We start from the raw sequence: 16,300 nt of genomic DNA, 5'->3' as shown, positions 1-16,300 counted from the left end.
GGATGGGATTGAAGGTTACTAAAGGATAAAGTATCAGTTTTCCTATAGAGCACGATGGTTCATACGCTGTAGGGACCATGAATGAGTCACCTGTCACATACAGCTAATCAAAATTTTCAACACTGCTTATTAGGTTGGATTATTATTCTTGAGTTTTATTTGATTATCTTTATTCTGTCAGCCCACCACCAAACAAATTGGTGGCCCGCCTGTGCGGGCTGCATGCCGTGATTCCAAGTGCAGCGGCTCATTTAAATAGCCGGGGCGGGCACCCCACCCCCCGATCATGTGGAGGGAGCGGGCCCCCCACCCCCCCGATCATGTGGAGGGAGCGACCTGTCCATCCCTGGCAAATGGTGCTGACGCTATTTTTAAAGGGCTGTCAGCCCTACTGGGACATTTAAATATTTAAAGTGAAATTGAATTAAAATAAATAAATACATTTCTGTTGTCCCTCTCCCCACCCCCATATCAATTAAATTAATTATTTGCCCTTTCCCCCCCAAAAGACACGTACCTTTACAATCTGACCTTTCCCCTCCCAATCTGCACAAACTTCAAACTTTAATCCTTCCCACCATCCCCTACACCCATGATGCTAATTTGACCCCATCCCACTCACTTTGTACTGGGAAACGTGCCCCCTCCCCTCCCCTCTCCCCACCAGTGTTGCACCTCGTTTCCTCAGACGGAGATCCGAAGGGCCGCAGCAGTGCCGGCGCCTGGGTGAAGAACGCGACAGGACAGTAGGAGGTGATGGGAGAGCAATTAATTCAGGTATTTTAATTTATTTAAATATTTAAATTACAGTTCCGTCACCAAACGGTGGGGTGGGGTGGGGTGGGGTGGGGAGGGGGGCCGCCATGAGGCCTCGCCACTGCTGGCAATTTCTGGCCAGGCCCTGCCGGTGTCGAGGTCCGTGGCGGGCCTCGTCTGGGGCAATCTTCAGGCTCTATCCCCTCCACGGATCCTGACGTCGAGAGCTCTATAGAATCCAACCCAATGGGTCAGACATTCATCTGAAGTTATTTACCTCCATCAGGAGATTGCATAGTCTGGAGGTCCATTGTAAGGAATATAATCTAAGTTGGCAGTGATCGTGATGGGATGAATGATGTTTTCTCACTCTGTGCTTTTCTATGTCGTTAGTTCCAGTTTATTTTTCCTTACTAATCTCTGTGTGATCTGTTTTTTTATATTTCAGTCTTATCGATCCAAATTCTCCTTTACTATTTTATTTCCATTTTCTCCATCTCTGTTGAATGCATTAATTTTTTCTATGATACATTTCCACTGGTGCCTTGCCAACTGACCATTATTGATGTGCAAACATAAAGGTTAAATACATCACAGTTCTCCCAACATCCAGATTTTCCCACCTTTGAGCAGGAACCACTGAATTGCAGTCAGGCCTTGGAACTCTGTTTCTCCCTCCCCCACCCCCCACCCCCCACCTTTTTGGTCTGGGAACAATAGTCTTGGCAGCACTGTACCACCTCCGTGCCCCATCCCACACTGTCCCACTGAGACCAGATGATTCAGTACAGAACAGCCCTCGAATCATCTTCTTCTGTATAAATCACCATACCATGTAGTGCATTTACCCACTGAGCCAAATTATATACATATACAGGCTGAAATATTACATTTGAAGTATTATTGATTTCTGTTTATATACATGTGAAAGATTTGTACAATAAATGTCCTTATTTTGAGTCTGAAATCAGAATTCTGCAGAGCTGCCAGCTAAAAATTCAGAAGATATGCAGGGTTTATTGTGTAAAATCCATTTAAAATAATTTCATTAAAACCTCTGATTTAGTTGCAGCATGTTAAGTGCAATTCCCTTCGAGCAGTCTTGGTCTCCTGATAATGTACAACATTCCATTTATTCCAGTAATGGCATCACAGATGGTCAAACCAATCCCTTTGTCAAAGTTTTTAACATAAATTTGAACAAACTATCATTGACATTGTTATATTAAAGATCAAAACCCCAGAAGAGGTGAATGTAATTAAATGTTAACATTGTAGCTACAAAGAATAATTTACAGCCATGATGTGGATTATTATGCAAAGTGTGCAGTATACAGTGTGGCGTGTTAATGTTGTTGCTGCAGGCCTTCTCATTTGCATGAATTCAATTTAGTGGAGGGGCTGAAAGATGCACAAAGATTCAGGCTGCTTCAATCTAGTTATGTATGTTTAGTACACTTGTGCATAGCTGACTGTGACCGACAGTACCCTGTGTGTCAATGTGTACATTTAACAGTGGCTATATTCTACTTGGTTTTGCACTAAAGCTAGAAATTACTGTTGTTATTAGTAGACATACACATCTGGGGGTATGTTCTCCTTTGGGTGGGCGGTTGGCAATACGAGTATGAGGTGCAGCAGGAGTTCTTAACCATTTCAAAGCCCACGCCTCATTTATATTGAACTAGCAAATTGCTTGCCCTAAATGGCCGTACCGATGCTGTTTGCCTGCTTTCAGCTAGTGTGATATCTAGCAGCCTAGAGGTCAATCAGCCATCAACAATGTAAGTCCTGGGCAGGTCGGAGTGGTAGAGGTAGAGGGTGTGGAGGGTAGAGGGATTGTATTTGTCAGGACGAGGAGCTCAGTGTACCAATGGCAGAGATTATTCAACACTCCTGCTCCTCCCAGCCCCATGTAAACTATTTTTGACATTTCTTTGTGGAACTTGCCAATAGGTTCTATTAGGCGGAGCATTCATAATGGGAGCTGCACAGTGGAACATAATGGCTTCAGGGTCCAATCTACATAACAGAGGGAGTAAGTTCACTGTGTGCAGTCTGAGTGTTCCATTATAGAAAGAATATTAATGGTATAATTTGACCAATATGATGTAAGGGATTGGAAATTATGTTTATGAGGAAAGATTTGGATACTATAGCTATTTCCTTTGGAATAAAGAAGGCTAAAAGGAGATTTAATGGAGGTAAATTATACTTCAGAAGAGAAAAACATTTCTTGCCACCTTTACAATTTCAGAAAGATGGAGCATCTATTGCAAGACAGAGACCAGGAAATTCCTTGGAACTGCTCCCTCTCCACCACTGTAATGTCACTGCAAGTGAGGTAGAAGCCTTGCTTACACACACAAGGGGGATTTCCATTGCACATCTGGCGGTGCTGTAGTAGCAAATTGGCAGCAGTTCCCAGGAAATTCACAAACCAAGGTTTACATGGTGAACAACATGTCTACCTTGCAGTAGAATTTTCAGAGTAATCCTGAATCTGGCCAATAATCCTTTGAGGATTTGGTAATAGTCCCTATAATCTGGACTTGTTCTACTTAAGCATATTTGGTGAGCAATTGTTTTAGCTAATCAATACCCAAGCCTTGGGCCATATCAAGACTTTTCTCTGCTAAAACCTCCCATTAATCTAAGACCAGCGTGGAAAGTGCAGACACCTGCTGGCTTCCTTTCTCCACTACCAACTTATTCCTTTACCTATTAGCTCCTACAATCTCTATCTTCATCTCTAACAACAGCATGAGGAGATCAGTAAATTCTTTTGGCACCAAGATAGAGATAATTGCCTGGCAGTTCTTCTGATCTCCTGCTGTAACCCTAGAGAAACTCAAAATGACCTCATTTTACATAGAAACATAGAAGATAGGAGCAGGACCTGCTCCATTGACTCAATTTCAGTGGCCTAAGACCCAGGCTTTGTAATACCCTTCCTCAACCCCTCCACTAGCCACCTGCCTCTTCTCTCTTTTCTATGTTAAAGGTAATATATAAACACATGCTGTTGTTTTTATTTAGTTCCCATTTACATTTCAGCTTTGTGATCCTTCTGTGTAAAAGCATTATCAAAAATAAATTATGTATTCTTTCCAATTACAGTTTGTAGTAATTGGAGTCTAAAACCAATCTTCAATAACTGATATATTAGGCATGAACTTCACTCAAATGAAATGCAGTAATTATTAATACTAGAGTTTCTAGTTTTGCTTTCAGTTGTGAATAATTAAGGAATATTGAGCCAATAATAATTAAATTTCTATTTATAAATTAGCTGTCAGATTACACCATCCATTTCAACATGGCTAACATCCTACGTTATTTGTAGAGTTCTAAGTTTTGCCTAATGAAGCAATAAACTGATTCACAGAAAGTCTGCATATTAGCTAGCCCTACACATATACATTTAGCCAGGTATTTACTAGATGCAATCTAAATCAATTGCTTTATTTTAAACACGGATGATTTCACAATTTCCTGTAATTCCTCCTTCACTAAATTCCGTTATCCTGTGAAACATGAATAAGAATTCTAACGACAACTCAAACTTAAGAACTGATCCTAGTTTATTAACTCTCAGTTTTTAACTTTCAGTAATATATTTCTAATTAGCTAAAGTAAATCATGGCCATTTATTGAACCATTTGAAAGAATTAATCAATTAATCAGGGGAGATATAAACAAACAAATCGACATTTACAGTAATAGCAGTTCCTAAAATAAATTTTCCTTGTCAAATAACTGTACTGACTGGATTTACTTTTCATTTTCTAAAAATCAGCATAATTTATGATCTAGCAAAATTACTCAGTAATTGCTAACACAGATTTGAAACGTGCATTTCTGAAAAAGATTTATTGTGTCAACAGTAATGAAAAATGGCCAATTACAATGCACCTGCAGTAAGGACCCTTCAGCCCTTGTCAAGCAGTTAATGGTCATTTAAATGGTGTAAATGCTGTGCAGTGCCCAAATTTGGAGAGAAATGGGTTCAAATGAGTTCAAACAATCAGATTAACTGATCAGACCCAGCATGTACTGGTTATATCTATAATGGAATACCACAATCAGAGTTTTGGCCTAAGAGATCAGCCCCAGGCATGCTAAAGAGCAATATGTTTTATTTTTGTCACTGCAAGAGGCAGCTCGAAAGGCAGGAGGGCCAGAAAAATTAGCAAGCCTTAATGAAAAGCAAAAAGGTAAAGCACAAATAATGCAATGGAGTAACAGTGCAAGACATTTGTGAACATTAAGAGAAGTAATAACTATTACATAGTGTGTTGTACTGAAGCATTGAAATGTTAAAGTTAAGAATGATAAAGATATTAAAATGAAAATAGCAAGATTATGCTTATACACCCTCTCAGGAATGAGATTGGTCTGATCCAGTTGTTCATCTGCAACAGTATAATTGCTGGTGCTCTGAGCTTAACTCATCCAGAACTACAAGCTTCATATTATATAACACATGAAGCACTATGTACTCATCATCTTGATAAGCAAGGGGGTGGAAGGTTGTCGGGGGTAGGTGGAAATGTGGAGTAAACAGTTCAGCCATGAACTTATTGAATGGCAGAGCAGGCTCGAGGGGTTGAGTGGTCTACTCCTGCTCCTATTTCGTATGTTTGTATCATTCCCCATCCTTTCCAGTGTCCTGTGGCTCTCTGTCTCCCAGTGCATCAATTTTAAAATACTCATGACCTTCCCACACCATACCTCTGGAATCTCCTACAGCCCCTCACCCCAGCCCCACACACTTAGTGGTTGGCTATGCATGCTTCTCCACTGTTCCCTTATCAATGGCAGACGTTTGAGCCACCATATTCCTGTACTCCAAAATTCATTTCTTCAGTTCTTCTTCCCCTTGCAACAGCTATTCCCAAAACTTGACTCTTTGCCAGCATTTTCAGTCATTATTTTCAGTCTTATTTTCTGTTTTGCCTCAATGATGCACTCTGTAATGCATTTTATTAAGAGAATTGTTACATGAATATAAATTGCTGTAGCAGGTGGTTGGTGACATGACCAGAAATAACTCCCTCATGGGGAAGGAAAAATCTGGAAGGAATTGACATCACAGAGATTGGACTGGTGTTATGTGCCCTATTAGTCATAAATCCTGTGACTTGCACAACATGTGCAATCAATGTGTGAAAATACACAGATTGTATACAGGTGCACTATAGTGCCTATAAGAATAGCGCAACACCAGATGATTATGTTATGTTATATACTCATAATATACCATATGCTCTCTTTGAGGTCTCTATTGAATTTCACATCAATAACTACCCAACTAGAGGAAATAGCCATTTCATTTTTCACCCTATGAAAACAGTTCATAATTTTAAAATTTCTATTAAACCTCCCCTTAGCCTTCTCTGCTCTTGTGGAAATGGCCCCAGTATCTCAAATCTCCACTCGTTGCTATAGTTTCCCATCCCTGCAATCAAATTGCTGCAATCATTCTGGTGAATTAACACTATACACAGTCTAAAGAAGTAGCAGCACCAGACTAGTCATTTAGAAGCACAGGAGCAGCCATTTAGAATCATGTCAGTGTCAGTAGGCACCATCTCCGAAAGCATTGAATGCACAAAGACTGCAGCAAACAAAACCTTGGGCACTGGCGTGGGTACTTCAAGATTAAGCACAGATATATGTATTTCCTGTAGCTCATCAGTTAGCTATGCAGCAATCTGTAAGTGCTATTCTGTCACCCGGGAGGCATTTAGCAGTAAACCACAAGCAACACAGACAAGTCCACAGCACACAAGGGACAAACACAGAAGTGAAATGCATTCAATATATATATGCCACAAGTACTGAAAAACTTAAAATCTCATATGGGCTGTCATTTCTTTCTTTGTCCAGAATAGAGAATGTCAGATATCCAAAAGCCAAACAAAATGACTGAATCTTTTTATGATCACTGTGGTAAAGAAGTTGATGGCAGTGGAAATCTTCACTGCCACTGAGAACTACATACAGTGGCCAAAATGTCACGCCACCCCAATGAGCGGGATGGTGGCAGGGGGGTGGCGTAAAATGGAGCAGGAGGCCTCTGGAGGCTTTCCCGACTTGCTCCCACCTTCGCCCCCCTTTACATAGGCCAGGGGGGCGAAAAACGACCCGTCTGCACCAGGCCAATCAAAGCCCTTAAGTGGCCACTTAATGGCCACAAGGGCCTTCGCCCACCTCCATGTAGATTTTACGCGTGGTAAGTGGGTGTCCTGGAGCTGGGAAAAGCCACCTGTGAAAACCAGGCGGCTGCGATGGAGGGCCACCCCCAGCACACAACACGCCCCCTTCCCCCCAAATGACCACCCTTCCCTCGCCGGGGCCTGACCGATTACCCCAAGTGAGGCAACCAACAGCTACCTGTCTTCCCCGTTCCATGTCTTCGGCTGGGCTGCAGTCCCAGCAGTGGTCGCCGCTCCTGGTGATGCTGCTGGGACTAGGAGCTACTGGCCTGCTGATTGGCTGGCAGCTCAATGAGGCGGGACTTCCTCCCTCTAGTGGGTGGAAGTCCTGCCTCGGAACAGTTAAAGCCTGGGAACCCATAAAATGCGGGTCGGATCCCCAGGCGAAGCGAAAGCGGGGTCGCCACTGACTTTTCAGTCAGTGGCCAGCTCCCATCTGCCCAACGTGAAATCCCGGCCAGTAGCTTCAAGGATATTATTGCAGCAGACCAATCACTTTCACAATCACTCTTATGGTTCAGAATTCCCAATTCAAGCATAACAACACTTAAAAACAGCATTTTGCTATCAAATACATACAGCTCTTCATTAGCTCAGTCATTAGTACCTAGTGCTGTCAATCCAAATCTCACCGAGATAGAGCAATATAGTTTACAATTCATGTAACACAGATAAGTCCCAATGAAGGAGGACGTTTGGCCAACTAGCTCCTCTTCCCATAGGTGTCTATTGGTCCCCTGTTACTGCATCCAGTTACTTCTTGAATGATTGCAAAGATTTACTTCCACTACCCTCCCCTACATGGTAAATATCACTCTTGTGTGCAACTCATCAGACTCAACTGCCTCATAGTTCAGTATCATCTGCAAATCTGACCAACTTGCATTGCACATCTGGAGCTGTGGTGGTTAGAAACAGTAGGAGTCCGAGCATCGCTATCTGGGGCACTCCTCTCAATGCATCCAATATCATTTCCATATCTAGTACCAGCCCCTTTCTCACTTTCAGCAAATTCATTATGCAACTCAAAGTCTTATCAAAGATACCCTCAGTTTTAAGCTTGTGCAGTAGCTTTCCATGTGGATTTTTCTGGAAGTCTAAAGAAAAGAAAGATTTGCATTTATATAATGCTGTTTATGACCTCAGCCAATGATGTCCTTTTGAAGTATAGTCACTGCTTTAATATTAGAAACCTAGCAGCCAATTTGTCCACAGCAAGGTTCCACAAACAGCAATGTGACAATGATCAGGTAATCTGTTTTCGTGATGTTGGTTGAGGGGTAAATGTTGGACTGGACACCGGGAGAACTCCTGCTCTTTGAATAGTGCCCTGGTATCTTTCACGTCCACCTGAGACGGCAGATATGACCTTGGTTTAACATCTAGGTGCATGGCATTCCACATACCAACTTAGAAAACTAATAAAAGCTGACCAACAGCTTTTTAAAAAAATGCTGGCACAACCCCCCAGAAAACTGATATATTTCAACAGTGACTACACTTGCAAAACATTTTGTTGGCTGTAAAGTGCTTTGGGAAATCCTGAGATCATAAAAGATGCTATATAAATCCATGTTCTTTCTTTCTTATACCTCAAAAATAGCTTTATCTTATGAAAACAAATAGTCATACGGGCTTTGTAATTTAAGCTGTTGGTAAGTATTCCTTCACTTTTGGTGGAGGAACAATATATAAACACATGAAATTCTGAAGCAAAAAATTCAAGTGTTGAAAGCACAAAATTGGTGGTGAATTTCTGGGTGATCTGGGATGTGTTCATGTGAAAGGTTTTGAATGATACGTTCTGGTTAATTTTAAGTACTTTTACTTGTACTTCACAATTGATAGGTATCTTAATGTAACAAAAAGGGAATTACACAGTAACATTTGGACTTTCAGCAGACAAACCACACTATCACTTATCCAAAAATGACCTTCTTAACAGTCCTTCTCCCACATTGATTTTCATTCCCTCTCCAACCCAGAACCAGTTCGTACTGGGTGAGATTTTAACTCACTCAAAACTCATTCACTTAAACAGACTTAAAATCAGGCTCAGTGTATCTCATGCAACTCCCCACACTTGTACAGTGACAATTTCTTTTTATTAATTGTTATTTATTCCCTCCCTTTCATTGCTTTCCATTTCCTATTTCCCTCTCCCCTTCACTTTTCCTTTCCCTCACCCTTTCATTGTCACCTATTTCTTTGACATTAATTTTTCTTTTATTTTCCATCCATTTGACCATTTATTCCTTGTTATGAATTTCCCCTTTTCCTTGGAATCCATTTCCTCTCCAACCACTCAGTCTCCCTCCTGCCTGAGTCCAATTACTAATACATAGCAACAGGCACCTCTCTCCTATCAATATGATTCCTAGCACTAAGGCCAATGATTGCAATCACAGTGTACCATAGATGGGAACTCCACTTCTCACACAAATTCCCACCTGTAGTATACAAAGGCAGCAGTCCTTGACATTGCTGCTAGAAGTGGCAGTACAGTGGCGCAGTGGTTAGCACTGCAGCCTCACAGCTCCAGGGACCTGGGTTCAATTCTGGGTACTATCTGTGCAGAGTTTGCAAGTTCTCCCTGTGACCGTGTGAGTTTTCACCGGGTGCTCCGGTTTCCTCCCACGGCCAAAGACTTGCAGGTGATAGGTAAATTGGCCATTGTAAATTGCCCCTAGTGTAGGTAGGGAATATGGGATTACTGTAGGTTTAGTATAAATGGGTGGTTGTTGGTCGGCACAGTCACGGTGGGCCGAAGGGCCTGTTTCAGTGCTGTATCTCTAAATAAATAAATAAAATGGTGTTGACTGGAAGGAAGAACATGTTTCAGTGCAATAGTAGTTGAGCTGGGGGAAGAGTGGCCAGTGGCTAAACTGATTTCTGGCAACAAACATTGATACGTCAATCAAGCCCCAAAACACACTATTAGTCAGCATCTATGCCGAGGTAACAGAATAATGTGGTAATCAATTCTTGGTCCTGACTTCTTATTGCTTACAGAAAGCTCAGTTAAACTCTCTTGCTTTAGAACCTTGCCACAGTGAACACAAGAAGATATCAAAGATAGGAACTCTTCATTTAATGTACGAGATTCACTTGCAGTGTTAAGACCCGTTAAGCTCTCATGTCTTATGTAAATTTTGTGTCTGAGAAATTGGGCTAGTTAGCATCTCTGTTTTGGGTGAATATTTCTCGAATAAATAACTTATGCAGCCTTCCTTCCTTAGATCATTTACTACAATCTAACTAAGTGGTCTTTATTCTAGAAATGGCAGTGTGTAGAGGATTCCACAGGAAAACTTCGACTTCATAAGTGCAAAGGAACGGCCATCACAGCAGTTTCTGACAAGAGGGGATCTAGCCGTTTCCAGTCCAAGTACTACAACAGTGATGGAGGAGACTGTGATTGTGAAGAAAATGGATCCAAACTGAGCCCAGCAGCACGACAGAAACAAAAACTTTTCTCCAAGCGAAGTATGAAGTTGATGTGTTTGTACTGTGTAAAAATAAATCATTAGGACAGCATATCCACTCACAGGTCTAGCAGTTTGTGACTTGTAGTTGCAAGACTAAATTAGGCATGAAAGCGTGGAATTTGGGAAAACATTTCTTACAATATAAATGATCCCATATTGAGATGCATGCGTTTCTAAAAAGAGGAAATACAATTTTCTGAATTCCACAACATTTAAGACCAACCTAAAGAATTATATTATAAATAGTATGGTTTACTCCTATAACTGCCAAAATATTTTGTTAAAATATCCATGTTGGATTCTTGGGAGCCAAGAATAGGAAGTAATCAAATCATGTATAGATTGTTGATTATTCAATGTATCAGATACAGCAAATTAACCGTACAGCCCATGTTACTGAATCATTACAGTGATTAATTACTTAGTTATAAATCATGGATAAATAATATAGTAAATTAGAGATTTTCTTAATTTGAAATATGAGCTAATTTCGAAGGCCTGGTTTTTAACCCCCTGCCCTGACAAAGGTACAAGCAGGGAGTTAAGATGGCAGGGGTGTTTGTGCTGTGCTGCTGACATGTTCCCACCTCTCTCCTCCCCTCCGCCTTGCCTGAATTCAGGAATGAGAAGACTACCTGCCCCAAAGGAGTGGAGGCCTAATTTAAATGGTGAAGTCGCATCCTGGTTACTTTATCAGGATGTACACACCATTTTGCATATGGGCCCCACTAAAGGACAGGCAGTCTAGGACCCGCCAGCAAACGATGGTGACGGGCAACATCCTGGCCACAAGAGGCCAAAGTAGGTTAATTTTTTAAAAAAACTTTTTATGTCTCTTGTGGGCCAGGAGTAGCAGGAGTGCTCTTCCTGGCCCTGACAAAAGTACGTTGGGCTTCTCTTTGATACGGTCTTCCCTCCCAAACCCCACTTAACCCCACCCACCCCACGCACCCCCCCCCCCCCACCCTCCCACCAGTGCCACGATCCATGAACCTTGCTCACCTATCTTGTCACTGAGCATTTCAGTGAGTCCTGGCAGTAGTCTGCCCATACCCACCGCCACCCCACCATTGAAAGAGTTTTGACTCCTGCCAGCTGATATCGGGCGAGAGTCGGTGTTGAGCATTCAAATGAGGCCCAGGAGTTGTAATCTATCAGGCCTCATGCTCCAAGAGGTGCGGATGGGAGGGCATGAGGGGGGCAGATGGATCACCACTCACTTCGGCCTCTGCACCCCCGATTTCCACCTCCCACCCCAAGTGTCCAAACCAGCTTACAGCCTCCAATGTATAATTGTACTGGTTAAAATAAAAAAACGTTCTGCTTATTTCATATTGCAGGATAGAAAAGCCTTGTTCTATCTAATTGGCAGTTCCTGGAAAAATGAGACACTCAACAGATAAATATAATTGACTTCTTTTGGCTCAGTTTTTCTGTCTTCTAGTGACATCTATTGGTTACTTTATCCAACAGCAGTGGTAGCTCAAGTTAATGTTAGACCTGGATAAGCAGCAAAATGAAATATTCTCTTCAAAAAGTGGAAGGTGAACTCATCTGTCTTCCCTCCCTTCAATTCTCCTCTTACCTTCTACCATTTTGTTTAATTTCTTCTGTTTTTTAAATAAATTTTCTGTCCATGCTACCCCATTCCTAATAATCTGCTTTTTAAAAACTCCTCTCATCCCCTTTCCATTTATTTCTGTTTTGTTTTCAATGTCTAACCTACTTTTGACCTATTAATCTTCATCATGACATTTTTAATTTAGTTCCCTTTTGCCTTGTTACTTCCTTTTGCTTGATCACCATGTAATTTGTTTTTGAGTCAGTTCCCTTCCTTATTTTGCCAAATACAGTATTCTGAAGACCCACCTGTACAAAGTGTAAGTAGAAATTCTCATGGTTAAAATAAAATTGCTTTATTTCATTCGATGGCAGATGCTGTTGGGATGCTTTTAGAACACAGTAGGTTATGCACATGGTTTATGTTTGGAACGTTCCACTATCTGAATATACTTCCACTATTAGATTCCCTTTTTCCATCACTTTTGCTGCTTTCCATCCAAAGCTTTAACTTTCTTTTGCCATCCTGTAATCCCCAATCATGATTTTAGCACTTTGTTCCGGGGGCAGAGGAGAGTCTGGAAGATGGGAGGAGGCACAATTGTTCACATTTTAAAATTCATGGAGACAGGAGTGCAATGAATTGCCCCATAATGTATCACACTCCCTTAGTTCACATTTTTAGCTACCTTTTTCTAACCACAGCAATACTGGCTGCATCACCACAGTGGCAAAGATTGGAAATAGAATACCTGATGTTATCCCAACATTACCACCTACATTTATTAGACATGCCCCTATTTGGGCAGATAGATTCAACTGCTACCATCACTTGTGGTAAAAAGCACCAGAAGTGGTGATGACCAATGATATGGTTTCTCACCCTTGCCAACCCCAAATTAGCCCACCGTTAGAATGGCAGCAGAAAATCCTGCCTCATGTTTTTAAAATATTGCTGGCAGGTTTCCCATGGCATTGTTCATAGTGAGTAAGAGGATCTTGTAACAGTACGTGTGTTATCAACAAAACATGATATGGAAAGTGTTACATTAAGGAAGTATTTGTGAAAAGAAAGAAAAAACGTAAGTAGTGAATCCCTCTTTGCATATCTTACTGTCAATGCTCTCTCAAGATGCAACACCACATCATATCCTCTTGCATTCCAGTCAGCCTGCAGTTTGTGACAGCAATTTCTGAAAGTCTAGTGTATGTGAGTTACAATTTCAAAAGTGCATTCCTTAACTCCAAAATTAATTCTATTTAATATTTTTATTTATCCTTTCAGAATTTAAGCAAAGCTACATACGGAATAGGTCAATCCGTTCAGTATCCATTGAGCTTGAGGGAGAAGTTTATGATCTGGATCTGGATGAGGGATTTGACCCAGTTGGGCCAAAGAACATCACTAAACGACATAACGTAGCTGACGAGGAAGAAGAGAACATGGGTGAAAGCAGTGGCATTGGCAATAGTAATGAATTAATTGTGCCCAGCTCAATTAAAGTCACACATAAGTAAGTCGCCACAATTTTTCCCTGTTTATTTAATAAAGCTATTATTGAGATTGCAGGGGCCAAAATGGGCTGTGAACTGTCAGGTCCCGCAGAACATGAGGACTGGAGGAGTTTTAGCTCCAGGGCCTCATTCACATGCCGTAACACAATCGAAGGGCTGAATTTCGAAGGACACCGTGCGTCGTGGTGGGGAGGCCCATAAAATGCTAGCGGAAGCGGCCCGCCACGACCCACGCGCCGATAAGGCCCCACCGCATATTAGCGGTGGTGGCGAGGCCTCAGTGCGCCCCCCACCCCCCCCCCCCCCCCCCACCACCGCCTTCATTACAATATTGAAATTAGATAAATTGAAATGCAAATTAACCTACCTGCCGCTGCAGGCTGTCCCATGCCGATTTTACAGCCAACCAGCCGCAACTTGCGTGCCTTCGCAACTCCGTTGGCGTTCCGAAGTCAGACACTGGTGGGGAGAAGGGGAGGAATAAAATTATCAGGGCGGGAGATGGGGGGGGATGGTGAAAGCGGAGAAATCTATACCTATTGGTTGTGGGGATGGTGGGAAGGGGTTGAAGGGCAAAAGTAAAGAGGTCAGGGGGGAAAGTTGGGGTTGGGAATAATGTTCATGTTCATATTGCCCCGAAAACGAACATTGGTGGATGGTTGGGAAAGGACCTCCAGCATTTATTTAAACCTTTGCACTCAATGCACCAAAATATCACTTGAAAAATCCAAATTACTTCTAAGGGCTTGAAACCTTTTAAAAATGGTGCCAGCGCCTGCACGGTGGTGCTGGACGCCATTGCCGGGGGCGCAGAGCGGCCGCCCCATCTACGTCATTGGGGGCGGCCGCTCTGCCCCCTCCATTTAAATGAGCCCCCGCGCATAATATCGTGGGGGCTGTGCAGTGGCACTTCTGTGCCAGAAGGCCGCCGACTTCACAGCATGCTGCGGCAGAACACATTGATAAGATTCAGCCCGAAGCCAGTAAGAATTACATCACTGGGAGTCAAAGTTCAAGGGGGGAACAGGGGTCAAGCAGTCAGCGGGGACTCAAGGAAATACCCCTCAGCATACAAATGAGGAATTGGGGAGACTTGTAAAGTTCATTGGCGGGCTTAGGGGAGGAAGCCTGGGACAGGGGAGACTAAGTGATCCATGTGGGACATGGAGGAGTATTCCTGCTCATACTAGATCAGATCACAATATATATATTTATAGAGGCATCGAACCTAAAAGCAAGGAGGTTGAATTTGTACAAGATATTTGTTAGGCCACAATTATATTAGAACCATGGAAAAGGCACAGCTAAGATTCACTAGAATGATACCAGGAATGAAAGGTTGTAGTTTTGAAGTAAAGCTCAAAACAATGTGTCTTTTTTTCCCTGCACTGAAGCTGAAGTTAAAGGGAATCTAAGTTTGCTGCCAAGTTATGAAAATTTTTGAGAGGGTAAATAATTTTTTTAAAAATTGGCTCCATTGGTTATGAATTGATAACAAGGGGCCAGAAACTCAATATTGTCTCTAGAAGAATGAAAGGGGAAGTTGGGAGAATTGTTTTCCACACAAAAGTTCATGCGAACATAAATATTTTATCACCAATAGCTATTGAAGCAAAGATTATAACATCATTTAAAGGGGAACTGAAAAGGTATTAAAAGGGAGGGCAATAAAAGAGTATCGAGAAAGGGTAGGGAAATGGGATTAGAATAGACAGCTTCATTTGAAGAACTAATATCACAAAATGGTCTTCTCTGTGCAGCCATTTCAATTATTCTACTATGATTATTACTCGTGTCATTCTCTAGTTTCTCTCCTACTTCCTCTCATGCCCTCTCCAAACTCATCTTGTCCAAGAGATCCACCTCCTGCTTCCTCAACTCTGCTGACCACCCACATTCCCTTCCTCGTCCTCATGTTAGCTGAAATTGTTAACTGTTCTTACTCTTCAGGTAATGTCCCTCTCTCCTTCAAATCTGCCATTGTCACCCCTTTCCTCAAAGAACCAACTCTGGACTCCACCGTCCTTGCAAAGTACTGCACCATCTCTAACCTCCCTTTCCTTTCCAAAGTCTTTGAATGTGTTATTGCCTCGCAAATCCATGCCCATCTCTCATTCCATATTTAACTATCTAATCCTAGCCAGAGTATCACCTGCAATGCCTTCTCTTCCTGCTCCCATACTGTTACCTCAGGTATCCACCAAGGATCTATCCTTGGCCCCCTCCTATTTCTCATTTACATGCTGCCCCTCAGTGACATCATCTGAAAACACAGTATCAGTTTTCACATGTATATTGACACCACCACCTCTCTTGACTCCTCCACCATCACTAAATTATTAGATTGCTTGTCCAACATCCAGTTCTGGATGAGCAGAAATTTCCTCCAATTAAATATTGGTCCCCACCACAAACTCGGCTCCATAGCTACTGGCTCCATCCTTCTCTCTGGCAAATATCTGAGGCTGAACCAGACTGTCCACAACCACGGTGTCATATTTGACTCCAAGATGAGCTACCAACCACTATATCTGTGCCATCACTAAGACTGCCTATTTCAACCTCTGTAATATCACCCAACTCTGCCCCTGCCTCAACTCGTCTGCTGCTGAAACCCCCATTCATGCCTTGTTACCTCAAGACTTGACTATTCTAACACACTCCTGGCCAGCCTGCCACATTCTACCCTCCGTAAACTTGAGGTCACCCAAAACTTTACTGCCTGTGTCCTTACTCGCACCAAATCCCATTCACCCGTCA

At 42.2% G+C, this 16,300-nt stretch overlaps 1 protein-coding gene across 2 annotated transcripts in view; it reads left to right on the top strand.

Annotated features, from left to right (window-relative positions):
* Window positions 1–16,300, top strand: part of LOC137378138 (extracellular sulfatase Sulf-2-like) — a 367,355-nt gene that overhangs the window by 324,550 nt on the left and 26,505 nt on the right. For both annotated transcript variants that reach the window (XM_068048257.1, XM_068048256.1), the window contains exons 12-13: window positions 10,256–10,463; window positions 13,311–13,539. In XM_068048257.1, the coding sequence (XP_067904358.1) occupies window positions 10,256–10,463; window positions 13,311–13,539 (437 nt within the window). The remainder of the gene's footprint in view (window positions 1–10,255; window positions 10,464–13,310; window positions 13,540–16,300) is intronic.

Source organism: Heterodontus francisci, chromosome 16 (assembly GCF_036365525.1).
Source record: "Heterodontus francisci isolate sHetFra1 chromosome 16, sHetFra1.hap1, whole genome shotgun sequence".
In the NCBI taxonomy this organism is placed as follows: Eukaryota; Metazoa; Chordata; class Chondrichthyes; order Heterodontiformes; family Heterodontidae; genus Heterodontus; species Heterodontus francisci.
Note: the sequence above shows the minus strand (reverse complement) of the source record. Positions and strands in the feature narration are given on the sequence as shown.